At 44.2% G+C, this 27,198-nt stretch overlaps 1 protein-coding gene across 1 annotated transcript in view; it reads left to right on the top strand.

Annotated features, from left to right (window-relative positions):
- The window catches only part of LOC132070160 (uncharacterized), a 28,546-nt gene extending 2,075 nt beyond the window's left edge, over positions 1-26,471 (top strand). Inside the window, exons 2-4 of the mRNA XM_059466831.1 lie at positions 18,693-18,935; positions 25,003-25,843; positions 26,276-26,471. Coding sequence (XP_059322814.1) covers positions 18,693-18,935; positions 25,003-25,843; positions 26,276-26,471 — 1,280 coding nt within the window. The remainder of the gene's footprint in view (positions 1-18,692; positions 18,936-25,002; positions 25,844-26,275) is intronic.
- Positions 26,472-27,198: the final 727 nt, after the last annotated feature.

Raw genomic sequence — 27,198 nt, 5'->3', positions numbered from 1 at the left:
AGGTCCCATCAGGTGAACAGAAATTGCCACTAACGGATCCCAGCTGGAACCCTAACCAGGAGGAGGGGAGGAAGGCCATGATGGAATATAGGTCTTTGATAATTCGGGGGATCAAAGAGTCAGTTCCCAAAGGAACTAACACCCAATTGGCATTTGAGGGTACACAGGAGAAAGATGAAGCTCCCACTGCCTGGCTTAACCGCCTAAAGCGGAACTTCCAGTTGTACTCTAGAATAGACCCAGACACCCTAGAAGGTCAAATGCTACTAAAAGTCCAATTTGTTACCAAATCTTGGCCTGATATAAGTAGAAAATTGGAAAAGATTGAAGATTGGCAAGAGAAGGACATAAATGAGTTATTAAGAGAAGCATTGAAGGTGTATTTAAGGAGGGAGGAAGAAAAAGCAAAGGCCAAGGCTAAGATCATGGTTGCTGTAGCTAGAGAAAGTGCAGGGTGGGCAGGTCCACCACCAGGAGGAGGCAAGGATAGGCCAGTACTGTCAGGGACAAGAGGGATGGAGACACCCCAAGGCCCTTTGAGAGAACGACATTGCTCTTACTGTGGAAAGGCAGGACGCGTCAGGAGGTTTTGTAGAAAGCTCAGTCTCGATCCGGCAATAGCCAGGGAACAAGACAATTTCGAGGAGATCTTTAAAGATGACGATTAGAGGGTCAGGGGCTTCACACTTTAGGGGACCCGATGCAACATCTAGAAGAGCCCTTGGTAAACTTTGAGGTGGGACCCCTAAATGAAGAATTAGAATTTTTGAGTGAAAAACATCTGAAGTTAGACAAAAACAGCTAGGTAAAACTAAACTTGTAATAAGTGATGTGAAAGTAAAAGGTACCTTTTTGTTGTCTTGTTGTGTGTGTGAGAGTGAGTCACAAAGTCAGCCTCAACTTCCTGGGCAGGTGGGAAGAGGGCTGTGGCCAGAGTGTGTGTGACCTGCAAACCAGACTCGGGCTCCCCAGATGTGTGAGGGAGCTGTAGCTGTAAGAGCATGAGTGACACGCAGACAGCCTCACAGATGAATGTGCACCAGAGGCAACCAGAGCCAGGGCCCTTCCAAGAGGCCCAGAGATACCCGTGATTTTCTAGCAATAAGGATCCAGTTTGTGTCTTGAGGGTGTGAAGGAATGTGTGAGAATGAATATAGACAAATTAGAATAGAAGTAATGTAGATTGTGCATTACAAGTTTTACCACATCTCCTTAGAGGGAAGTGTATTGTGTAGAAGAATGGCGTAAGAAAAAAAAATAAATTTAAGTGTAAGGGGTTGAAAGAAGTATTTAGGCTGTAAGTGAAAGTAAGAAACAGAAGCAAGAGATAAATAGATAAGATCTTGAAAAATAGAACAGAAAACCGGTGAATTAAATACACAGAAAAATAGGGGAATAAAAGTACTTTGGGAGTTAAGTTAGCTGAGAAAAACAACTCCTTGCAAAATACAGAGTATGTAGAGGGTGATGAGAGAAACATGCAAGATCTGGAAAAAGAGAAGTTAACCAATAACATTAAACAGAGAAACTGAGTTTTGATAAAATCATAAAATAGCAGACCATTAATGCCTGTGTTTGAAAGCCCATTTCAGGTACTCTTCATTACTAATTCAACTGTGCAGACCAAAGGAAAAAGGTTGGACTCACATCACTCTCACCCCCTGGCATTGGACCAGGATTCAACATCACGTTTTTTTCCCTCTGGCATTCTGGCATTGGACTGGACTGCACCCCATTCTCCCTCTGGCATTGGACCGGACTCCACCCCTTTCTCCTTCTGGCATTGGGCAAGACTCCCAGTTTTTCCCTCTGGCATTGGGCCACAGTCCACACCACTCACCTCCAGGCACTGGATAAGGATTCATCCACATCACAAGTTAATTCACCTGAGTATACTGTGATTTAAAGTTGACTCTCAGAAGGAAAAGTCAAAAAGACTGAACTGTATGGGAAAAAAATTGGTATCAAGAGTTCTAACATTGCTTAAAATGTTTCAAGACTGTTCTGTGTAAACTATGTTGGTAAAAAGTTTAAGGCTGTAAATAAGTAATTCTGGTTTAAGTTCCCCAATTTATTTCTAAAGACTCCAGGTTAATCCTCTACAGAACGCTCCCCTGGGGGGGAAACCAAAATTGGTAGGGAACAGACCAAGAGAGGTTTAACCAGAGAAGCGGGTGGAAGAGACTCTAAAGAGCTTGGAAGCTTTTCCTCAGTAAAATTCCCCAAGAGGCAAGGCCGGGTGGGCAGGCTGTGCAAGATGACCCATACCGGACTCTTGGGAAGGGTAGTAATGATGGCTCTGATGGCTGGTGGTGCTCTGGGAAGCCCAGCTGAGCCGTGCAGTGAGTGCTACCAACCCCGCAATGAGGAGGAAGTGAGCTCCTTGTTGAGAGTCCACATCAGCTCTAACCCTGATTGTGTTAACCTCTTCCAATTGGTCCTTTATCAGAAAAATAAGAGAGTGTATTGGATAGCATACAATACTGCCACTTTTAGGCAGCCACTCCTAGGAGAGTGCCCTATAGGGGAAGCCTGGTTGTGCTTTGAATGTGATGCTGCTGAAACAAGCTCAGCAGTTCTAGTAAGAAGAAAAGAAATGGTAAAAATGGTAAGAAAAATTGTTTGTAACAAGTATTTATATGAGTGTACTGAAAAAGAGATAAACCCCTTTTGGAATGCATTTTAGGGGAGCTCTAAACCCCTAGGTTTGATCTCTGATACCACAACACACACCAAATTGTCAGGAGACTGGTCTGGCAGCTGCATTGCTAGAGTGATAAAACCAATCTTCTTATTACCCAAAGAAACCGGATCAAGTTTGGGAGTTCCTATATATAATGATTTGGGAGAAATTAAACAAAACAGGCAAAGTGAAATAGAAATTGAGAAAATCCAAGATTGTAAAATCCAAGTTTGTATCCCAATATCTATGTTAAACAAAGTCATCCGGCTCCAGGCAGTATTAAAAATAAAGAATTCAATAATTAGGAACATTTCAAACGAAATAAAAAGATTAGCATGTGTAAATAATCAAGATCAAACTCCTACACCTGATCCCAGTGGGTGGGAGAACCTGGAGATTTTCAGAAAAGATGTATGGGAAAAGGTAGTTTTTCCCACTGTGTGTGTACTTGGAGGATTGCTCTTTTTACTATGCTTATAAATAAACAGATAAATATCTGTTTCAGTAAAATAGTATTTGCCATGCAGACCAACCTGAAGAAACTAAGGAAAGTAACAAGGTTAAGTAACCATGATTACCAAAGTGCACAAGAAATTTATAGTAGATTCAAAACAAAACAAAAAAAAAAAAAGTGAGTTGATGCAAGCTTAAAATTTAAGCTCGATCAAAGAAAAAGAGGAGGGACTGTTATGAACAAAAATTCGGTTAATTTTTTTTGTGAGAAAAAGGTACAAAAAGGCAGCCAGATCACTGTCCCTGCCGAAGTTCTGTGTGTTTTGTTATTGTAATCATGGGTCGTTGTGGCTAATTGCTCCTTTTGTATTAGCAGAGCCTTGCCCTAGGCTAAGTTGTACTTTTCCCAGAATAGTGAAGATACCTGAGAGGGTGGGGGGGGGGGGGGGGCTATGCAAAGTGACTCCAAGACCAGCATGCTGTGTGGGACCCCTACTCCAAATGTGCAGGAAGAACCCCCAAAACAACGAGCCACCTAAGAGTTGAGAGACTGGATGATGTCTGAATGTGAGGAGCCGAGTGCTGAGCCTGCAGAGATGCTGAACACCTTCAGAGCCCCTCTCGCCCTGACTATGGGAGTCGTCCCGAAACCGGGAGCGGGCAGGAGGGAACAGAGGGAACTAACATCGGACGGGAACATCACGCCCCAAAGGCTCCCACGAGGACGTGACTCCCCAGCTCTGCCCCTAGTGGACAGAGCTGTGCTTATCCTCCTCCTCTGAGTCACCCTGGGAGAGACGACCAGGAGGCTGCAGCCCTGCCGAGCTACCCAATCCTGAGCTGATCACTTTTAATAAAGGCATTAAAAAGGAGAAGAAGTTTCCTGGCCCTGTTTATTTCATTAAATACTTTCCTTATATTGTTACTTTTTAAAACCTGCCAAACTTTACTAAAAAACCCATTTCTTAAGACCCTCAAATACAGCTAATTTTGACAACAAAATGGAGAAATAAATTTCTTATTATCTCATAATGTTTTTTTGCTACAAGATTCCTATTTATAGGCATAATGCACTGTTTTTCTAATTAACAGATAACTGATTTTAATTACTGAATTAATTTTTAAATCTGATTACAGACATTCTTAAATACTAACCTGTATCTCAAGTTTTGATATTCTTTCAATTTTGAAAAAACATAATCTTGCAACAGTATTTTTTTTTCCATGTGAAAGCTTATATACATAAACTGAAGAATTTTCACAAAGAAATAATAATATTTTTCTACTTATATCCATTATGTATCTAATTGTAATCAAGGCTATATTGTACCATATACAACTACTGTAAGTACCTTTGAGACTCTTTGCACAAGAAAACATTAGACATCATCTCTAGCCTTGTAAAAGCCAAAAAAAAAAAGGAATAGTGAGTCTGAACTTTGGCAAACCATGCAAGTAGAGGTTGTAAAGGGACTGGAGGAAGTCTGAGCTAGCAGACATGCCAAACTGCTCAAATCTCTTTGGTTAAAAAGCAGAATACTTGAGTGTGTTGTTAAAAAGATGGAAATGTTTAATTTATGGAAGATTGTTTGCCATCAAAGACAAACTACCCACATATGTTGCAAGTTATGCCTTAAAAATACTTTCAATATGTTGAAAACAATTTCTAATCTTACTTGCTATGTAAGGTTATCAAGAAGCCAATGTAAAAAGCTGTTTTCTTCCTACAGTAACTCTAATGCCTTTTTACTTTGTTTCAGACTTGTTCATAATGTGGGAGGCAGCAGCCATTGAGCTGATGGACAACAAGCTGCTGAGAGAGTACAAATAAGGATATTAATACTGTTACATCCATCTGTAAACACTCTTTGGTCAAAGGCACTGCTGCCTTTGACTTTATTGACTGTGATTCTGTTAAGACTTCAAAGAAAAGCCAATAGCTTAATATTTGCCTAGCTAAAGACAGCTTACATTAAATAAACTCTCTTTTGACGGTACTTTGAGAATAAATAGATGCTTTTACAAATTTACCCTGAAGCTATGGTTGTACTTTTTGTATCAATGGTATTATCAGAACAAATAAATATTTATTTCAGAAGTATCCTATTGGTTTTAGAACAAAAAGCAGTATTTAGTTCTCTTTGAAATACGCATCCAGATGACAGAGAGATCCAATTGCTGTTATGACATGAATATAGTGTTTTTAATGTGACCAAAGATCTTGTTTCAAGTAAGAGGAGACACAAGCCAAAATTTCCATGAACATTAACAAAGTTGTTTTTTGACCACCAAAAACTTTCACATTTGTAATTTTTTCAGTGCCATTGCACAGAAAGTGTGTGAAGAAAGCAAAAATATTAATGTTGTGTGTTATCCACAAGTTAATTTTTTTTTCTACTTTTTTCTAGTTTTTGTACAAAGTCAGTTGGGACAAATTCTGACCATTGAACTACTGAAGTACTTAAAAACCAGAATAGTTATAGCATCATAGAATCCTATGTATTGAAAAAGACCTCTAATATAATGTGAAAAACTGGAAAGATTAATGTATTTATGACATTTTGGGATACATATGTTGAGGGAGGAGGAGCCAGGTTGGGCCTTGTTCTGATGAGGCAATGCACTGCCCTGTACACCCCCTCCCCTACAGCCTGTATCCCAGCCTGGCAGCGGCTATCAGAGGCAATGCTCCACACCTACCTCTGGAGTCCCAGCCTAGCTCCTGAGAGGCTGGATGATTGGAAGTCCCACCTGGGGGAACACCACAGGAAGGCCAAGGAGTATTTAAGGCTGAACATGAGACAAGTGTGTGTCTTGACCCTTGACCCTTCAAGGGAAATTTCCCTTGAAATTTCTATCTGAACCCTGCTGGAATCCTGAAGTTGGCAGCTATACATGTGCTTTTCTATATCTTTTTTGTCTCTTTCTCCTTCTTTTAATTCCCTCTTCTTGGAATTTTTGAGTAACTTAAAATCAAATCTAGTTTGCTTAGTTGAATGAGCCAGGTTAATCCTAAGAAAAGTGTTTTATGTTGATTGAATGTTGCACTAAACCTTTTCCAAAGTTCTGTGATTTTCTAAAGTGGCCAGTTTGTTCTGTTTGTTCTGATCTCTTAAGAATATCTTGTCCATATTTCTCCCATGTATCTAACTCAGAGTACATGAATAACTGTAAGCCCTTTTAAAAATCTCATTGAGTGAGTTGTTAGGGGCCTTTCATATCATCAGGCCTACCCATTCATGTAACACTGTCAATCGCACCATTAACCCATGTCCCTAAGCACTGTATCCACATGTCTTTTAAATATTGCCAGGGGTGGTGACTCGACCACTTCCCTGGGTGGTCCTATGCTGCCTGCTCCTATGCTTGATAGGAGTTTTGTGAAGAGATTGTACTCATATCCAGTCTAAAGCTTTCCCTGATGCAACTGGTGGCTATTTTCTCTTGTTCTATGCATGTTATTGGGAGAAGAGACTGACATTCTTCCTACTATAACCTCCTTTCAAGTAGTTGTATAGATTGATAAGGTCCCCCTGAGGCTCCTTTTCTCCAGGATAAACACTCCCAGCTCCCTCAGCTGCTCCTCATAACACCTATGCTCCAGATACTTCACCAGCTTTGTTGACACACTCCATCACCTCAGTGTCATTTTTGAAGGGAAGGGCTAAAAACTGAGCACAGGATTTGTGGTACAGCCTGGTGCAACTAGTGCTGAGTACAGGTCACACACTTGCCTAGTCCTGCTGGCCACACTATTTCTGATACAGGCCAGGATGGCATTGGTCTTCTTGGATATGTGGGCGTGGCTGGCTCATGTTCAGCCAGCTGACAACCAACATGCTCAGTTCCTTTAATGCTGGGTAGCTTTCTAGCCACTCTGCCCCCAGCCTGTTGCACTGTGTGAGAAATGACTTCTCACTTTTAAAAATTTTAATGTTTATTAAACCTTAACAAAATACAACAAATTGCTGAATAAGGAAAAAGGACAGCGTATTGGGAGTTTGTGATTGGCTGCTATGAGCTCACCCACAAATGGCTGCTCTGCCTTCTATACCCCTGGTGTTGCATCAGGCAACCTTAACCTCCCAAAGTTTGTCAACAAACTCTTCTTTGCCATCCATTGGTGGAGACTACTTCCTTGCAAATTTATTGGAGGTCAGGTATTGTCATGGCTTGCCTCCCTAGCAACAAGCCTCCCCCATTCACAAAAGCTCTGTACAAGGTACACACCCTCCCCTCACATGTCTTGGATGGCCTAGGCTGACCAGTAGCAACAATACAGAGGGGGGGAAAGGGGACTATGGAAAGAACAGAGGATGTACAAACAACAGAACACCGCAACATAACCATGCATAAATAAAACTTCTCTTAACATACACACAATATTCAGCTCCTAATTGTGAGAGCCAACCATCATGTTACCCATCTGTAACACAATGTATGGGGTTTTTGGGACCCAAATGCAAGGTCTGGCACCTGTCTTGTTGACCCTCATACAACTGGCCTTGGTGCATGGATCCAGCCTGTCTGGATCCCCCTGTAGAGCCTTCCTACCCTCAAACATATCAACAGCTGTGCCCAACTTGGTGTTGTCTGCAAAGTAAGTGAGTTTGTACTTGATTCCCTCATCCAGATCATCAATAAGACTTCTAAATGGGCCTGACCCCAATACTGAGGGAAAACCACTGGCTGCCAGCTGGATGTAATTCCATTCACCACCATCCTCTGGGCCCTGTCATCCATCCAGTTTTTCCCCAGTGAGCAGTCTACCTATGAAACTCACGAACAGCCAGTTTCTCCAGGAGAATGCTGTGGGAAAACAGTGTGAAAGGCTTTACTGAAGTCTGGATAGGCAACATCCACAGACTTTCCCTCATCCATAAGTGAGTTACTTTGCCATAGAAGAAAATCAGGTTGGCCAAGCAGGACCTGCCTTTCACAAGCTCCTGCTGTCCCGGCCTTATGTCTTGGCTATTCTGTACATGTCATGTGATGGCATTCTAGATGAGCTGATACACAACCTTCCCAGGCACCGAGGTCAGGCTGCAGTTCCCTGGATCATCCTTCTGACCCTTCTTGTAGATGGGCATCACACTAGGTAACCTTCAGTAAATGGGGACTTCCCATTGTAATATATAAAATTAGCACCAGTGTTTGCATAATTTATACCACGAATGGCTTACTACGCCATTTCTAAAAAAGGAATCTGCCTGTTTTATTTTATCACCAAATGACAGAGTAAAAGAAAGAACTACATACTTCCACTTTGGATATGTAACTTCAGTTTTCTTATATAGGCTGATGTGTCCAGAAAGAGTTAATTGATCTTCTACTAATGAAAGTTACATTATAAATGTTCTAAGTTGAGCAGAAGGATGTTAAGAAAATACATGCTATTAATCAGCTTTAAAAATCCTGATCTAAATAATTTGTTTGATGATCCAGGATTTGGGGTTTTTTTGTTTTTATTTTCATCATAGTAATGAAAAAATTCCTCCATAACATAAGGAAAAAAACTAGTAAGCCATGTAAATCACATGCAAACAAGTAGACAGTTAGACAAAATACAATCTTCGGAACTTTAAATGCAAAAAAAAAAAAAAGTTTTAAAAAAATAATTCCCAGAGAGATTAGATCACCCAGTAAACTAGACTCACATGTGCATTTGAATCAATGAGAGAACTTTCAAGGCTGGGTGAACGAGAAGTTTCATGAGAAGAAAGGAAAGTAATGCTAAAAAATTCAGGAGAAATTTCTTATGAAATCCTGATGAATGTCTGGAGTTCAGAAAAATAATGTGTCGAGTAGTAGAAAGCAAGTAGGCAGTAGATGCAACATGTTCATGCTTGAGGGGAGAAGTCTGAGGATAATACATAGAAGAATATAACATAAACAAACATAATATTCCTTCCTTAGAAGGTTAACACAAAATGATGCTGAAATGTATAAAAATTAGGATTTCAAATTTGGGTCCTTATAGAGCATATATACTGTAGTGCAAGTAAATGATTGTCAAGTGAACAGGTGTCGCAGACATCTTTTATGAAAAATCCTTTCCTTAGGATTTTTCCTCCTGAGAAGCTGAGAGACCTCAGGAACAAAATGTAAACAATGGTTATCTGCTGTTGCGGAATGCAACAGGTGGATCTGTGATTGGCCCATGTTGGTTGTTTCTAATTAATGGCCAATCACAGTCAACTGGCTCGGACTCTCTGCCCGAGACAGAAACCTTTGTTATCATTCTTTCCGATTCTATTCTTAGCTAGCCTTCTGATGAAATCCTTTCATCTGTTCTTTTAGTATAGTTTTAATATAATATATATAATAAAATAATAAATCAAGCCTTCTGAAACATGGAGCAAATCCTCACCTCTTCCCTCAGCCTGACACCCCTGTGAACACCGTCACAAATAGGTAGATGTGAAAAAGTTTGAAATTAGTTAGCTGAACTGACATATTAGGACACTGCATTCCTACATAGCTACAAGGCTAAATTTTGACCTTTGGACAGATTCTAGTGTTGCTGGAAGGCTTGCCTGGTACCACCTATATAGTCTGAATTGTACTTCTGATTTAGCAAAAGATACCACTCTTGTTTGTAACTTAGGCCATGACATACTGACATCAGGGTGACAAATGTCTAAAGTGGAGCCACAATCTATATTGCCTTTTTGTAATATGACAGAGGACTTTGATTTTTTTTCATTTATTCTGAAGTGTAAGAGAAATACCATTAACCTCAAATTGATTCAATTATCATTTTTTGTGATCTCAAACCGTGAAATGCTATATAAATATTAAGTAAATTTAATTACAATGAGATGTTTCATTGCATTTTCCCTATTCCTTTTCATTTGCATGTGTTTTATGTTTCCATTAACTCTATTGCTGCTTCAAAAATATGGCAGAGTAAATAACAAGCAAAAGTGTTCAAAGAATTCATACTGGATTCTAAGTGGTTTTGCAGTTTGGCTGTGCTTGGGGCTTTTTCCCAATAAACCCAGATAGTCTAAAGAAGATCTTTAGGACCAACTCTAGGCTCTGCTTTTTGAAAATTACAGGCATAGCTTCTAGTAATTCAAATGGTGTTCTTATTTCTGCTACTAATAAATAGATACTCCAAAATAGCTGGTTAGATAACTCATGGAACTGACTGATTGCTGCAGAGAAAAAATGTTATGCAATTCAGGGCTTTACAAGTAGTGTCAATGGTTATTGTTGCTTTGCTAATGAGTAATCTGTTGAATTAAACTTCACTAAACTATAATTCTGATAATCAGCCTGGATTCCTGGTCAGGTTTATGTCTGAAATCTTGGTGTTTGGGAAATTTTACTGAAATTATTTATGCTAATTTAGCTTTGATGTTGAATTTCATATACTATGAACTAATATTTCTAGGAGAGATTGGCATGTAGTAGCCAGAAAATATCATTTTCCTTGTCTCTCTAAACATGAGTCATTGGTAAACCTCATTAGGTGAACTGTCAATAGATGATGTGATTTATTAAAGCAACAATCCAGCCTAATCTCTTTTGTATGTTAACCCATCTCAGTGCTTCTTTTCTGTGCAGACACTGAGCATGACAGAGGGAGAATAATGAAGCCTTACCCCTGTATCAGCTGTATCAGCTAGTAGATGAAAGAAATATGTTAGTAAAGTGTGATTCATGATGTCTTATGTAAGCTGTCTTACAACCAAGGAAGCCAGCACTTAATTCCTGTCTTGATTTTGATTTCAGAAGGCTATGAAAAGGGAAAGTGAGTGAAAGATGACACTGAGGTTAGAAGTCTATGAAAGATCCCTATTGAAAATAGCAGAAAATTCATCTCTCTTTGAATTCAAAGATAATTCTAGTTTTTGTTTTGCAGATGCATACCAGCCCTACATGCAAAATACTGAAAAACTGGAACTTTTTGCAGTGCACTTGCTCAATGGAGTATGACTATGTCCAATGTGTAAAATCAGTGTCCATGATCATATTTGCACTTCGGTAGTAAGGATGTAAAGAGTGCAGGTAAGTGGTTCCTCTACTGCTGCATAGTTAGAGACAAAAAAAATGTGGCAGATGCAGACTTTGTTACAGTTTATTCTCATTTTGGGCACTAGGGCATATCCGCACGTGTCTCTTCCATATTTTCCAGAGACAGTATTACAATATAAACTGATCATGTATATCAGCAATAGGCTTGCTCCTGAAAAAAATTGGTAGGCTAATGGAAACGACACTCAACTTATTTAAAAATATATTCCTTTTGGTGGATGCTGCTGAAGGGATAGACAGCCCTTGCTAGTTCTGAAAGTTAAACAAGGGTAGATAATAAATAAATAATTTTTAAAAAGCATACTGGTCAGAAAGAAGCATACAATTATAATAATACCATCTTGAAAAGTTGGTTTTGGGTAAACAGAGAACTCTAGAATCAGTTCATATTTTCAAGGAAGAAATTTTTCTAGAACAGGAGATACCTGAGAATGTAACTTAAAATCTATTAATCATGACTTCCTATTTTCATACTATACTTACTTTAGATATTCTGAGGCCTCTGATTCATGTCATAGCATCAGTATGTCATCTTTCTTCCTTTATATCTTTACCTGCTCCATTTAGAAAATAACCTTCTGGGTCTGCTTTGAAAATGGACTAAGAATCTTCAGGGCCTTTAATGGTCAGCAACTTGTAGGAAGGTATAAGAATCTTATACCATTTTCCACAGTTCAGATTTTGCCTTTATAAACAGTACTCAGTACATTTTGTACCATCTAAGGAGTAGTTTGACACAGCTGATGAAAAGGTGCTTGGTTTCTTCATTGGCCTTGAGCTAGATGTCAGCATAATCAGGAGCAGATTGGCATCCCATTCTTAAACTGGCTGAGCTCTTTTGAAACAATTGGATTGCGAACAACTTTCCTACTGAAATCATTGACCAATTGACAGCTCAAGCCACTTGAATTGTGAGCCATAACTGTGTTGAAGGGGAGAATTAAAACCAAATGAAATGAAACCAAATGTGTATTTGAACATGTTTATACATTAACTGATGCTTATGTTTATACATAGACTGATTTAAAAACAATTAAAACATCAAGGAAACTTTATCAAATCTCCACAGTTTGGATTAGGTACATATGATCTATAGAGTAAGGCACTCTCTCAATATATTTTGTAAGATAGGTAATGCTGTGAATCATCTATGTTACCAGCAGCCTGAACTTTGTATAATGTATGGGACATTGTTCTTGACAAAGTTAAAAGGAAATTGTCTTGACTAAAAATAGTGCTGTGTATCCTGGTTTGGTTTACATTTTATTCTTCTTAATTGTAATTTTCTCTATGAACACTAGATGAAGCCCTGATGCTTCTACACAATAGGAAAAAAAGAACTCAATGAGATTGGTTGTGTCTATTGAAGTCCTGACTTCTGCTAAGCCAAAACAAGCGGAGATTTTTTTTTTCTGGTCTGCTCTCCTGTTGCACAGATAACTTCCTCTGAGCTCAAAATGTTCCCAGTCAGGGTAACTAAATAACTAAATAAAGTAAAAGAGGCATTATGCTTCCTTTTATTTTTGAAATATCTTTTAATTCTATTTCCTTTCTCTCCTTAGGCTTGTCTTTTTGAAAAGTTTAAAAAAAGTGGTATAAATATATTTAATAATCTAACTCTAAAATGGTGTTTAAATTTCTGTTCTGAAAAAGCAACAGTTTGGTTTACTGACCGTTGTGTCTCCAAGACCTGCTTGATTTCAGTGTCTGAAAACAATTAAGAAGCGGAATGGTATTTTCTCCTCTTCTGCTGCATTCCAGCATAAGTAATATCAAATCAAAAAGAAGGTATGAAAAAGACAGGGGACAGTAATGGAAAACCAGAGGCAGAACCCACACTCGAGTCTCACAGATAAGGAAAAAGAATCAAAATTATGAGGCTCTAGGAAATTCTTGTTGTTTTTTTCTTTAATAAAGCTTTACCACCTGTACTGTGATAATCTAAGGAGCTCTAAGAGAATAAAGCAGTTTGGTCAGCTTTCTGCCTCTAAGAAATCTCCATGCATAGAGGAGTAATTTCCATGAAAGGAACTTGTTCTCATTTGATTGAATACATTGTAGAGAGCGCAAGCAAATGAATAACTAATTCACTTAATTGAATTTTCCTTGTAATTGAAATTTCCTTGTTGGCTACAGCTTATATCTAAGTAACATGTAAGTGTTTCTCTTCTTCACAGTTCATATTTCTTTCCAGGTACTTAAGTTCTTATGCAGCTGATAATCCAAGGAGAAAGGTAACAAATGTCTCCTAGTCTTTTCTGAAGCTGTGTTGCGGGACAGAGGAACAGCACTGAAATAGTAAAATATAGCCACAAAGAACTTTGAACACAAAGACCTCAAAAGAGCCGTTCTGCAGCATGTGTAAATTTTCCTTATTTTGGAGAATTCAAACATAAAAATTACTGGATCTATCTCAGGTTGAGAAATTCAAGAGTTGAGAGAAGCCTGTGTGTCCACAGCATCTGATCTACTTTTTTAGCATGGAACCCCAAAACATCAGTTCTCTTCTGATGCATTTTCTCACCTATCTGCAGCAGCTTGAAACTGGACACCAGCATGCACTCTGAATTCACAGAGCCACTGCTTGTAAATGGCTTCCACCAAGAGAAAACTGCAGTTGTGTAGTAAACGAATGGATTTTAAAGATCTAATGAGAGGCCCATGTTGATAGTTGATCAGCTCAAACTGCAGCCCATCTGATGTTTCTGACTGATTTCAGAAGACTGAAGTTCCTGTATGGCAGAATCAAGTGGTATTTTTCTAACATTAGGAGAAATGCCATATCAAGGAATAAATTATTTGAATTAAATATTCACAGCCTTGTTATTTCTTATTTCTAAGTAGCAGATAATTTTATGCCATCAGTACTTCAGGATTTTCTATTACTTGTGAACATTTTGGATGCACCTTTCCTCAAAAAAATGGAGAGTGGAGTCATAAACAGCATAATCATCAAGTACTTAATATTATGCTCCAAAGAAGGATAAGATGCAAAAGAGAAAGCCTCCTAATGGCTAAAGAACTAAAACTAATCCTTTCCTTGTCATGGAAAGGGCTGTGAATCTATCAGTTCTCCCAGAGCTTATAAAATCTAAATCATGATTCCACTTATGATTCCACTTCTTTAGACAGCTAAGAAATGGGTTTTATAAAAACAAAGCAATTGAAATGGGCAATAGTAGTATAGCAGTAGTATAGTAGTAGTATAGTAAACACATTGTACGTCTGCTGCATTGATAAAATTCATCTGTGGAGAATGCTGAAATTTAAAGATTAATATTATGCTATGAAAGGTTTTAAGGACTAGAGGTTATCGCATCTAAATATGTTCCAAAATGAAGATATTTTTCTTTGAGTTTGTTTTCTATAACTAAAATAGCAACATGTATGTATAGTATGGTTTAGTACCAACTAAAACTGTGATAATGTTTAATTTCTACTTTTTCTTTATCCTTGGTTTGTTTAGCTATTGGAAGCCAAAATCTGCCATATTTACACTAAAAAATGCTCTATGTGTGTATGCTATACCTATCTGTGTTTTCCTACCCTCTGTATTTTCTTGCCCCTGAAATACCTTATTTACTTCCATAGAAAGATTAGTTCAAAGCAAAAGCAGTAGAATCAACCACTGGAATAATCACATAGGGCCAACTATCTACTTTCCATAACAAAGTACTTAGTTACTGTTTTCCTGACCCACTACCGTGATGCTAGCACCACTTACTATAATTAATGACACCATAATTTGGTTATTAGCATCAGATTGCTCATGAATTTAAACAATTCACTCAGCTGTTTAGATCAGAGATTTTGCTGTGTTTTTCTACATGGATTTGATTGACCACTACTAGTAAATTTAACCACCAGGTGACACTATTGCTGTAATATGCTATATAACTGGACATATTTTATCAGGCAGAAAATTAATGTTAACTTTCAGAAGCAGAAATTTTACAAAATCAAAAATTTAGATTTCCCACATTTGTTCTTTTTCAGTTTTTTTCCTAGTACCATCCTGAGGCTCAAGTAACTTGTTGCAGCAAAGTTTAGATATATAAATTTTTAGAACTGTATTACCTCATTTTAATTTCTAAAAGCAACTGCCATCAACTTTCATCTCAGAAGGAATTTCCCCCAACAACATGCCTTTCAGTTTTATATTAGGCATGATCATAGAATCATAAAATATCTTCAGTTGGAAGGAACCCGTAAGAATCGTCTAGTTTGACTCCTGGCCCTATGCAGGACACCCCAAAATCATACCATATGCTTGAGATCTTTTTTGTCTGATAAGAGTTTTCTAGTGGCATGCAATTTTAAATATGAATACTTGTTTTTTAAATTATGTCAATTTTCTGGATCAAGGGGATGGGGGAAGGTGAGCATGTAACTGACATGAAGAGATCTCTGTCATTCCCTCAAGCAAAGCAATGCAAACAACTGTGTGCCAGAAAAGGGGGGGAAAAAAAAAGAAAGAAATAATGTGTAAATCTGACCTTTTCTCCACCATAAAAGCTTGCCTACAATAGATTCTATTGCAAATCATAGAATCATACATTTATAGAATATTTCGGGTTAGAATGGTCTTTGAGTCCAACACCTGCTCCTTATGAGACTACTTAAAACTAAACCATTTGAGTAAGAGCATTGTCCAAATGCTCCTTGAAATCTGACAGGCTTGGTGTACATCATTGCTGGGGAAGGGGGAGGTGGGGATGGGAATTAAGGGATTGTTCCCTCCAAAAAGAAGGGGATGTGGCTTTGGTTGTGTCGTGGTTTGAGAGGAAGTGAGTTTTTTGGAATGCTGTTGTCAAGCCAATAGGTGCCCAGATTTGAATATTGGCACCTGGTGTGGCCACTGAAGACATGGATACACCTCTGAGAACACAGGGGGTTAAAAGCAGAGAACTCCCAAGGGGAAGCTCTCCTGGGTTCCGGTGGGGAAAGAGTTCGGGCCTCCCCTGGCGCTGCTGGTGCTGCTGGGCAGGGGAGGGGAAGCCGTGCGGCCGGGTGAGGTAGGCCGGGTCTTGGACAGAGAGGGGAGGTGAAGAGGCCCTTGAGGATGGAAGGGTGGAGGAGCATCAAGAGGCATCGGGCAGCCACCCGCCCCCCCAGCCCCACCCCCACCCCCCCACCCCCCCAGCCCTCCTTCCCACCAGGAGAGAGAGAGAGAGAGCTGGCCTGTGCCGGTGCCGCCTTGAAATTTGATGGCCGGGAGAAGGAGAAGGGAGGGGTGCGATAAGAAGGTGCCGGCAGGGCAGTGGGAGCCCTGAGCAGGCAGAGTCTGAGATTTTAACCCTTTCTCGAATAATGGAAACCTTACAAATACTGATCCTCCTGGATCTGAATGAGAAGAGAGATAGAGATGAAATGGAGGAGGAAATGGGCAAGTGTGATGAAAGTTCGTGCAAGTGAAAGATGTTGGAAGACTGGAGAAGAATCTTAGGTGAGAAGAGATGATGGAGTGGCCTTAGCTGGACTTTTCTTGTATAGCCACGGAGAGAACCATGTTTCCTGTGACACAGAGACTGCATCCAGGGGGAGGCAATGGCTCAGAGCCAAGAGGGTTCAGTGTTGAGACCCCTCGGCCCCAGGGGGTGAAATCTGGGGGGGACAGGTGTCCCAAAGGTGAGAGACTTTGCTCCTTTTGGAACGGGACAAAGCATCCTTAAAAGGAAAACCCTGCAAGCAGCTCTGGGCCATGTTCAGTGGTGAGAGCACTGGGCATGGAAGGAAGATGTCACGATGGCAAATGATCTCCGGGTGGTGCCACATGTGACAGGAAAGACAAAAGGCCTCAACTGTGTTTCCAGGGGAAGCCTATGGCACAAGAGGGACTCCTCTCCTCTTCATGAACTGAGAATTGATTATCTAAAGGGTGGTGATGGACTGAGAGTTGGTGATCTGAGGGATGGATGTATTGGAAATTTGGTGGGGGGAGGAGGAAATGTTTTTGGAAGGTTTTCATTTTTCCTGTGTGTTTCTTTTTACATATAGTTGTACTTTAGTTAATAAAGTTCTCTTTTCTTTATTTCTAAGTGGGGGCCTGCTTTGCTTATTCCTGGTCACATCTCACAGCAGACACCAGGGGGCATATATTTTCATGGGGGCACTGGCATTGTGCCAGTGTCAAACCATGACAGGTGGGAAGAAAAAGGTGGTGCATGGAGGTTCCATCACCATTTTGTTGTTTGTTATCTTAACCTGTATTCTCTGCCTTTTGTCTCTCTCTCTTTCTCCTCTCTCTCATCAGAGAGAGTGTGTAAGGGGACCTGCTGTGTGGGGCTTAACTTCCAGCTGGGCTTAAACTGTGATAACATTTAATTGACAGCCAGTATGAAGCCACAAAGGGTTGAGGTGACAACAGATCTGCTCAGGGGGAGTTGGAAACAATTTTGATCTAAGCATTTGTGTATTGAGTGTGGAACTCCCCCCCCTTGACCATACCCCGCCGAGTCACAATGTTGCTTGGTCTATTATGTGGGTGTGGTACCAAACCCTGTATATATTCTCACATGTGATCCTCCTAGTGTTCTTTTTCAGAGCAGGAAGAGGGATCAGGGTTACTTTGTTGACGTACTGTCTGATACCGGTTTATGACATGATAACACCAGGGGCAATGAAGGTCATTTTGGATGTATATTCAGTGTCATTCTCCTGTCCTGGGCTCAGGTGCTGCCTCTGGAAATTCATTAATAATCATACCTGGCCAGTGAGGGAAACAGTAGATGGTGATTTTCTCCAACTTTTCACCTCTTTTTACTCCTTCAGGCTTGTTATGACAGCTTTCAGTTATTTTGTATGTTTAGAAAAGCATACAATCATACATTCTTATTGCTATGTCTACCAGATCTCCTCAATCTACACTATGTTTTGTTGTGGTGTGTTGGTATGTTCTGTTTCTTCCCCCCCTTTGTTACGATGGTTCTGTCCTCCCAGTTTTCCCCACCCTAGTTTCTGTCTATTATTTAGTTGCTATGGTTGCCCCCATGTCATGTAATTTCCCCACCCTGTATCTCCTAATATGTATTATTTTCCCTCCTCCCTGGGCCCAGTCAATCACTCCCCACCACTCCCAGTCTTCCAGAATGTTCCTCTCAGTGGGAGTAGTGATTGGCTGAGGTCCCGGGGCCCCTCCTTTATAATGTATCGATTAGTTCTCCCTTACAGTCTATTATGTTAAGCATGTCCCCTGACTTCCCCTGATTGGTTTTTTGTAAATCCCACCTCCAGTTACCACCTCCCTTTATAATCCCATGCCCAACTTTTTTTTTTCTCGCACGGTCACTCCCTGCTGGTCGCCCCCCGGGACATTAAACTCGTTTGACCCCAGAGAGTGTCCGGCTCTTTTCTGCTCCGCCCTATTCAGCAGCTCTACCCCGAGACCTCGTCCTGCAGGCACAGCCCAAGGCTCCTACCGCCGAGGGGTGCTTGAAGCTGCCAGTCCTGGGGCCTTGCCACTGGGGCTGACACCCCCTGCTGCAGTGGGACTGTTGGCCACCTTCTCAGCTAGCCAGGTCACAGGGTCTCCGGCCAGTCATCGCTGCAGATTGGCGCCCACCGCGTGGCCCTCGCTCGGACCCCGTGGACGAGGTCATCGGACCTCTGGACACTAATCTACCACCGGTCGCAGCAGGCTCCGTTGTAGGAGCAGCGCTCCCGGTGGACCCGGAGCCACAACTCCTCTCACCCAAGGAGAGCTCCGAGGGCGGAGTTCTGCCTCTACCGGATCTTCTTTTCGCCGTTCGTCTGATTGGTAAGCCCCTGCCTTGGGGGTCTTCCCTCCCACCTTTTTAATCTTCCCGGGACCTGAGCCCTGCTTTGGGGACAGCTCCCAACCCCTCTTTTCCTTCACTTTCCTGCTGTCTTGCTGTTGGGGGCTCATGCCTGCTTTGGGACTGGTCTTCTAGGCAAGCGGCAGCGTGGGAGCGGGCGGACGAGCAGTTCTTGTTTTAGTTGTTTTTTTTTACTTCGGTTTAGGCGGTCAGTGTCATCAGAGGAGTGCTCTTTTCTTTACTTTCTCTGTCATTTTCTTTTAATTTACGCGATGGGTGCGCGTCAGAGCTCTCCTCAAAAAAGAGCCTTTCACCAGGTTAGAAGTTTGTTGCTTGGGGGAGGTTTAGATCCCCCGAAGGTTGCTTTAAAGAGTTTAGTAAAGTGGATTTTTTCTCAGTTCCCCAACACTACCCCAGAGCAAATTAGAGACCCTCTCTATTGGAAAGCTGTTTTAGCAAAATTAGATCAAGAGGTCAGCTCTGGGGAGGCAAAGCTTTACCCGGCCGCTTACTGGGCGGGTAAAGTTTTGCAATTGTTGTCTCAGCAGAGGGAACTGTGAAAAAATTCATCAGTGTCGCGGTTGAATCCCAGTTCCCCTGGTTCTGTTGTCCCTACCCCGTCTACCTCACCCCGTGTCCCTCGGTCGGAGCCCTTGAGGGGGGTCCTCAAGGCCAACCCACAGCAGAGGCTCCATCTTCCCTCTGCCCCCTCTCGATCGGTCCGACCTGGCCCTCCAAAAGGAGGACTCTGAGGAGATACTGGCCAGACTCCTCGGAGCAGGTTTTCCTACCCCTTTTCCCAACCTCCCCAGTACCCGGTTGACATTCCCAAGAGTGTTCTGTTTAATGTCCCCCCAGTTAATGTCCCACCGCCTCCACAAGATGGCTCCTATGGAGCCAAAGATGGGGGCGGCCACGTGCATTTTCCCGCCGATTTTTCTTCTCCTTCCCATAATCCCTTCACCCCTCAGTCAAATCCTTTCCTATCCCAAGATCCACCCTTTCCTCCCCTGCCTCCACCTTCTGTTCCTCCCTGCGCTCCACCCCTCAATAGCCCCTCCTTCACCCTGCCTCCTGTCTCCACCCCGCCTCCGGACTCCACCTTGGAGGCGGAGAAAACCCAGCCGCCACCTCCAGTTCCACCATGCCCATCAGCTGGCCCCTCCCAGATGCCAGGCCCCGCCTCTGCCTCCCTCCTTTCCGGTTCCCACGCCTTCCCTTCCGGTTCCCATGCTTTGTGTTCCGGGGGGGGGGGGGGGGTGTGGGTAACTGGAAGCCAGGGCGAGCCCCTGTTTTTGAAGCCGCCCCGGTTACCTACCGCCTGAGCGGGGAGGGGAGCTCCCAGGCTCAGTGGGTGCCAATTGCACAAGATCGGATCAAAGATCTGTGCAAGGCCCAGAGAGAGTACTCCCGGGAATCGGAGTATTTCCGGGGACTTCTCTGTTCGGCCCTTGCACCGGGAGATCTGATCCCTGCTGACCTGAGAGCTCTCTTTTCCAGCCTTTTAGGACCTATGGAGTTTAGGGCCTGGGCGGTAGAGTGGGGGAGGGAAGTCGCGGAAGTTCTCCCAGCTCTCTGGGAGAACCAAGCGACTGCACATGACGCAGATGGCCAACTGATATCCACGAATCATCTGGTGGGTACAGGGGCATGGGCCAGTGGGGCGATTCAGGCGCGGGTGCACTTCCCGACGCAGATCACCGAGTCCTGTCGGGCTGCAGAGAGGGCCTTTTTCAAGCTCCCAGCGGTCTTCTCTCAGCAAGACGAGGAAGAGCCCCAGCAGGGGCCACAGGAGTCCTATTTACGTTTTTTAGAAAGACTTTACAGATACGTGGAGACTCAAGCTTCCGAGGAGGGAGAAAGAGAAAACCTGTTGCGGCGGATGGCGTTCAAGAACGCAAACTCTGAATGCCGGAGAGCCATCCGAACCCTCCCCCGTAGTCCACGACCTACTATCGAGCAAATGATGGAGGTCGTGGCACGAGAAGTCCCACTGCCAGGAGCGCCTGACTCCAAGCTGAAGAACAAGCGGAACTCAGTGGCGTTCGCGTCGACCTCCAGCGCCGATGAGGACGATTACAGCGCGGCAGCAGCTGGAACGTCTACCCCAGGAGCTGCAAGGAGACATCCAGAGACCCACCCGTGTCATCTATGTGGAAAAACGGGGCACTGGATGCCTGACTGCCCACTGCGGCAAGAATTTTTAACATTTAAAAGGAAGGAGTGTCCTGCTGGGAAGCAGGAAGTAAAACAACAAAAAAACTAGAAAGCGAGCGCAGCTCCTCCCTGCGCCATGATACAAATAAGGCGGGCAAGGTTGCACCAGGCAGGGAGGAGGGAACAGGGAGAAGCCCGCCACATGCCTCTACTGGACTTGACTTTTCCTTACCGGACTTGACTTACTGTACCTGTTGGCTTCAGCCTCAACCTGCTTTAACCACCACCTCTTCGTTTTCTCCCTTTAGGCTGCAGCTGACCCACGAAATACATCTCCCGGACACTGATTTCCACCTGGTGACTGCCGACATTCAACATCCCGGCAGCTGGAGGAGACTTGGACGTAGCAGGTGGATCATTGTTGGGGACACCAAACACACACCATTCAATCTTCACATAGTCCCGGGGTTAGTAACAACTGACCGGGACAGATTTGCATTAGGGCTGTACTGCGTCCAGCCCCCGCTTTCTCTCCCCAAGGGCCAAATCATCGCCCAAGCCATTCCAGTGCCGGAGGAGGTACAGGATTCCCAGTCATCTAAGGGGTCCTCACCTCCAACGGTTGCTTGGGCCCAAGTTGTGGGAAGAGAAAAGCCCAGGATGACATGTCAACTGTCCCTGGGCTCAGACCGTAAAATCGTGCGGGGGTTACTGGACACAGGGGCAGATGTGACGATCATTCCCTCTAGGGATTGGCCGTCACATTGGGATTTGCAAAACGCAGCCGGACACATACAAGGTGTAGGGGGTCTAAAATTGGCGAAGCAATCAAAGAGCATTGTACAAATTACGGGGCCAGATGGGCAATTGGCTTCTGTACGCCCATTTGTTTTAGATTACACCGAGCCCCTGTGGGGAAGGGACCTGCTAGCCCAATGGGGAGCCAGAATTGACCTCCCAAAGGCTCCCCAGGTTTTTCGGGCAGTGGCCACTGAGGAGCGCCCTACCTGGAAGCTGGACTGGCGATCAGATGAGCCAGTACAGGTAGTGCAGTGGCCACTTAATAAACAAAAATTGAAGGCGCTCAACGAGCTCGTTCAGGAGCAGCTGCTCAAAGGCAACCTGGTGGAGACCATGTCACCTTGGAACTCCCCAGTGTTTGTCATCAAAAAACCTAATAAAGACAAGTGGCGGCTCCTGACCGATCTCCGCCAAATTAATGAACAAGTAATTGACATGGGTCCCCTCCAACCAGGGATGCCATCCCCTACAATGCTCCCCCAAAATTGGAATTTGGCTATAATCGACATAAAAGATTGTTTTTTCCAAATTCCTCTGCATCCTGATGATGCCCCGCGTTTTGCGTTCACGGTTCCCTCCATCAACCGTGAGTCCCCGGCCAAGCGCTATCACTGGCGAGTTCTTCCGCAAGGATTAAAGAATAGTCCTGTGATCTGCCAGTGGTATGTTGCTTCGCTGCTGTCTCCTGTCCGTACAGCCCTCGGGGATGTCGTCCTGTTACATCACTATATGGATGACATCCTCGTCTGTGCCCCAACAGATGATCTACTTGCCCATGCACTTGACCTGACAACCAGTGCGTTGGTTGCTGCAGGGTTCGAGCTCCAAGCAGAAAAAATTCAAAGGATGCCACCTTGGAGGTACCTGGGCCTTGAAATCACCAAGCGGACCATTGTTCCTCAGAAATTGGCCATCCGGATGAAAGTCCAGACCCTAGCGGATGTTCACCAACTGTGTGGGTCTTTAAATTGGGTGAGACCCTGGTTAGGTATACCAACAGAAGACCTAGCCCCCCTTTTCAATTTATTGAAAGGGGGAGAGGAGCTGAGTTCTCCTAGGGAACTCACCCCAGAGACTCAGGTAGCCCTGGAGAAGGTTCAGAAAATCATTTCGGCCAGGCAGGCCCACTGCTACCATCCGGGCCTGCCATTTAAATTCATTATTCTGGGGAAGCTGCCACATCTTCACGGCTTGATCCATCAGTGGGACAAGAGTTTAAAGGACCAGGGTCTGGGCGACCCCCTCTTAATCATAGAGTGGGTGTTCCTCAGCCACCACAGGTCCAAAAGGATGACAAGGCCACAAGAGCTGATGGCCGAACTGATCCGAAAGGCGAGATCTCGGATCAGGGAGCTGGCAGGCTGTGATTTTGCATGCATTCACCTTCCAATTCAATTGGTTTCGGGCCAACTCAAATTAAAGACCTTCAATGAACTGCTGGAAACCAATGAAATGCTTCAATTCGCATTAGACAGCTACACTGGCCGCGTTGCGGTCGATCGGCCGGCCCATAAACTTTTTAATTCGGAGTTTAAATTATCAGTCAAGGGAATTCAGAGTAAGAAGCCTCTAGATGCTCTGACAATATTTACCGACGCGTCCGGGGCATCCCACAAGTCTGTAATGACTTGGAGGGATCCTCAGACTCAGCGGTGGAAGGCTGATGTTGCCATTGTGGAGGCCTCTCCACAAGTAGCTGAATTAGACGCAGTCGTCCGAGCATTTGAGAGGTTTCCTGGTCCCTTCAATTTGGTCACAGATTCCGCATATGTGGCTGGTGTAGTATCTAGAGCGGAATCAGCAGTTCTGCAGGAGATCTCTAACCAAAAATTGTTTAATTTGCTCTCAAAACTCGTAGAATTAGTCTCCCACCGAGAGCATCCGTTTTTTATAATGCATGTAAGATCACACACTGATCTGCCAGGGTTCATCGCTGAGGGCAACCGTCAGGCTGATTCTTTGGCCGCGGCTGCTGTCACGGTGGGCCCGCTCCCAGATGTGTTTGGCCAGGCTAAGATCAGCCATCAGCTCTTTCACCAAAATGCACCAGGCCTGGTCAGGCAATTCCATCTCACGCAGGATCAGGCCAAGGCGATTGTGGCCACATGTCCCCAATGCCAAGCCCATCAAATGCCTACCATCGCAGCTGGGGCAAACCCCAGGGGCTTGGCGAGCTGTGAAGTGTGGCAGATGGACGTGACACACATCCCGTCCTTTGGGAGGTTGTGTTACGTCCATGTCTCCATCGATACCTTCTCAGGAGCTATCTTTGCCTCTGCCCACACAGGTGAGAGGGCGGCGGATGTCCAGAAGCACTTGCTTCTGGCATTCGCTGTCCTGGGCATCCCTAGGGCTTTAAAAACTGACAACGGCCCAGCGTATACCTCCAAGGAGCTGCGGAGCTTCCTGCAACAATGGGGAATAGAGCATAAGACCGGCATCCCCTATTCCCCGACAGGCCAAGCCATGGTGGAGAGGGCCCACCAGAGCCTGAAAAGGATCTTGGAGAAACAACGCGCGGCAGTGAAGGTGGAGACCCCCCACGTCCGGTTGTCGAGAGCTTTGTACACCTTAAACTTCCTAAACTGCTCTTTTGACAACCTGAATCCTCCAGTTGTCCGGCACTTCGGCAGTCACCAACAGCTGCAGCCGAAGGCCAGGCCTCCGGTTCTGATAAGGGATCCGGAGACCTGGCGGATGGAAGGGCCATATGACCTGGTTACCTGGGGGAGGGGATACGCTTGCGTGTCCACTCCCTCAGGGCCGAAATGGATACCATCAAAATGGGTCAAGCCCTTCCTCCCCAAGCAGGCAAAAACATCCGAGACTGTGCCACAGGTGCAGGAGGCATGTTGGCGGCGGAGGAGGAAACCTCTCACTTTCTCTCACCTTTATTTTCTCCACAGGTTCCCTCCGACCGGGTCCCCTTCCTCTCCACCATTGATTCGCGCCCCTTTTCGAGTCGTTCTTGATTCCCGACCTTCCTCCTCTGTCTCAGATTCTTCCCCCGAACTTAATTTACTTTTTGAGACAGAACCATCTCTTTAAGAAAATATTTAAGTTATAACCATGCTTGTTTTGTTTTTTCAGTTTGTCTCCCTTTGCCTGGCCCACACCACGCCAGAATGGCCCAGCTCAGCCCTCAACTGTGGCAGCGCCCAAGCGCTCCTTTACATCTCCTGATCTTCTGCCTCCTCCTTCCACCCTGGGCAGCGTGGATCGTCCCTCAGCCAAAGGTGAATGTCTGGCGTACCTTGGCTCAGGCGTTAGGGCAAGATCATATCTGCCTCGACGCAGCATCAGCAGAGGACCCGATGTCGTCGTGCCTTGTGGGGATCCCTTTCTCTCCAGGCGAATTCCCCTCCGCTTTTCAGTCAGCCCTTTCCCCGATTTTGGCACGGAGTCTTACTATCCTTCCTAGTTTTGATTCCAGCAACGCTTGGAGAGACGGAGTGGTAAAGCTGGATCCTTTGCCCTCCGAGCCCACTGAACTCCACCTGCTCGGTTCCGCCAATTCCTCTATTTGTTTTCAATTTGAGTATACCTTTTCCTCTATTGAGAAGGGCAATGAGGTGGTGCAACAGAATAAAGCTGAATATCAAGCCTACCAGTGGTGCAAGGCCGTTTTAAAGATCAGCGGCCCCACCACCACGGGCTGCACCCCATACGCCCTTCCCAGGGGAGCATTCTTAATTTGTGGCGACCGAGCGTGGGCAGGCATCCCCTCTGGTCTGATCGGAGGGCCGTGCACATTAGGCAAGCTGACGCTGATTACCCCCAACATGACTCAAATTGTGAATTGGAAGAAGACTAACATCACAGCAGAATTGGCCAGGTCCAAAAGAGATCTTAAAGATCTCCCAGAAGACTGTGATGATGAAATTACACATTGGTCCCATTCCAAAACCGTCGCTTTTACCATTCTGTTGCCGTGGGTATCAGTGGCGAAGTCTCTAGGTGAATTGGGCCGCCTAGAGTGTTGGGTGGTTAAGCAAGCCAATTTGACTTCGGCTGCTATATACGACCTCCTCACAGACGAGGAAATAACAAGGAAGGCGACACTCCAGAACAGGGCAGCAATAGATTTCCTATTGCTGCTCCATCATCATCAATGTGAGGAGTTTGAGGGCCTCTGCTGCATGAATTTGTCATCAAGAGCTGAGAACGTCAGACACACCATCCTGAAGATGAAAGACCAAGTCCATCGGATGGAGCAAGAAACATCAGATTGGCTGAGGGACATTTTTAAGGGCTGGGGCTTGGGCAGTTGGGCCAGTTCTGTTCTAGAATCGGTTATGAAAGTTGTTTTAGTTTTATTTTTACTTTTGATTTGCTTTTCGCTGGTCCGTGGGCTGGTCCAAAGACTTGTTAATAAGATCACAGCTCCAAGTGTCAACCAGGTGGTAGCGGGAGAATCTGCAGAGGGAGACACCTATCCTTCGGAGGCAGAGGAAACCGCAGATGAAGAAGAGCTCGCTGCGCCTCCCTTATACCACCAGGAGCTGTGTTTCGAAGAAGAAGACGCCTGGACTGATCAGCCCCGGAATCCAGCCTTTTGAACCTTTTAGTACAGATTTTTCCGTTCTTTTCAATTTTATTTAACAAAAAACGGGGAGATGTTGTGGTGTGTTGGTATGTTCTGTTTCTTCCCCCCCTTTGTTACGATGGTTCTGTCCTCCCAGTTTTCCCCACCCTAGTTTCTGTCTATTATTTAGTTGCTATGGTTGCCCCCATGTCATGTAATTTCCCCACCCTGTATCTCCTAATATGTATTATTTTCCCTCCTCCCTGGGCCCAGTCAATCACTCCCCACCACTCCCAGTCTTCCAGAATGTTCCTCTCAGTGGGAGTAGTGATTGGCTGAGGTCCCGGGGCCCCTCCTTTATAATGTATCGATTAGTTCTCCCTTACAGTCTATTATGTTAAGCATGTCCCCTGACTTCCCCTGATTGGTTTTTTGTAAATCCCACCTCCAGTTACCACCTCCCTTTATAATCCCATGCCCAACTTTTTTTTTTCTCGCACGGTCACTCCCTGCTGGTCGCCCCCCGGGACATTAAACTCGTTTGACCCCAGAGAGTGTCCGGCTCTTTTCTGCTCCGCCCTATTCAGCAGCTCTACCCCGAGACCTCGTCCTGCAGGCACAGCCCAAGGCTCCTACCGCCGAGGGGTGCTTGAAGCTGCCAGTCCTGGGGCCTTGCCACCGGGGCTGACACCCCCTGCTGCAGTGGGACTGTTGGCCACCTTCTCAGCTAGCCAGGTCACAGGGTCTCCGGCCAGTCATCG

Source organism: Ammospiza nelsoni, chromosome 1 (assembly GCF_027579445.1).
Source record: "Ammospiza nelsoni isolate bAmmNel1 chromosome 1, bAmmNel1.pri, whole genome shotgun sequence".
Classification (NCBI taxonomy): Eukaryota; Metazoa; Chordata; class Aves; order Passeriformes; family Passerellidae; genus Ammospiza; species Ammospiza nelsoni.
This window is presented reverse-complemented; position numbering and strand designations above follow the sequence as displayed.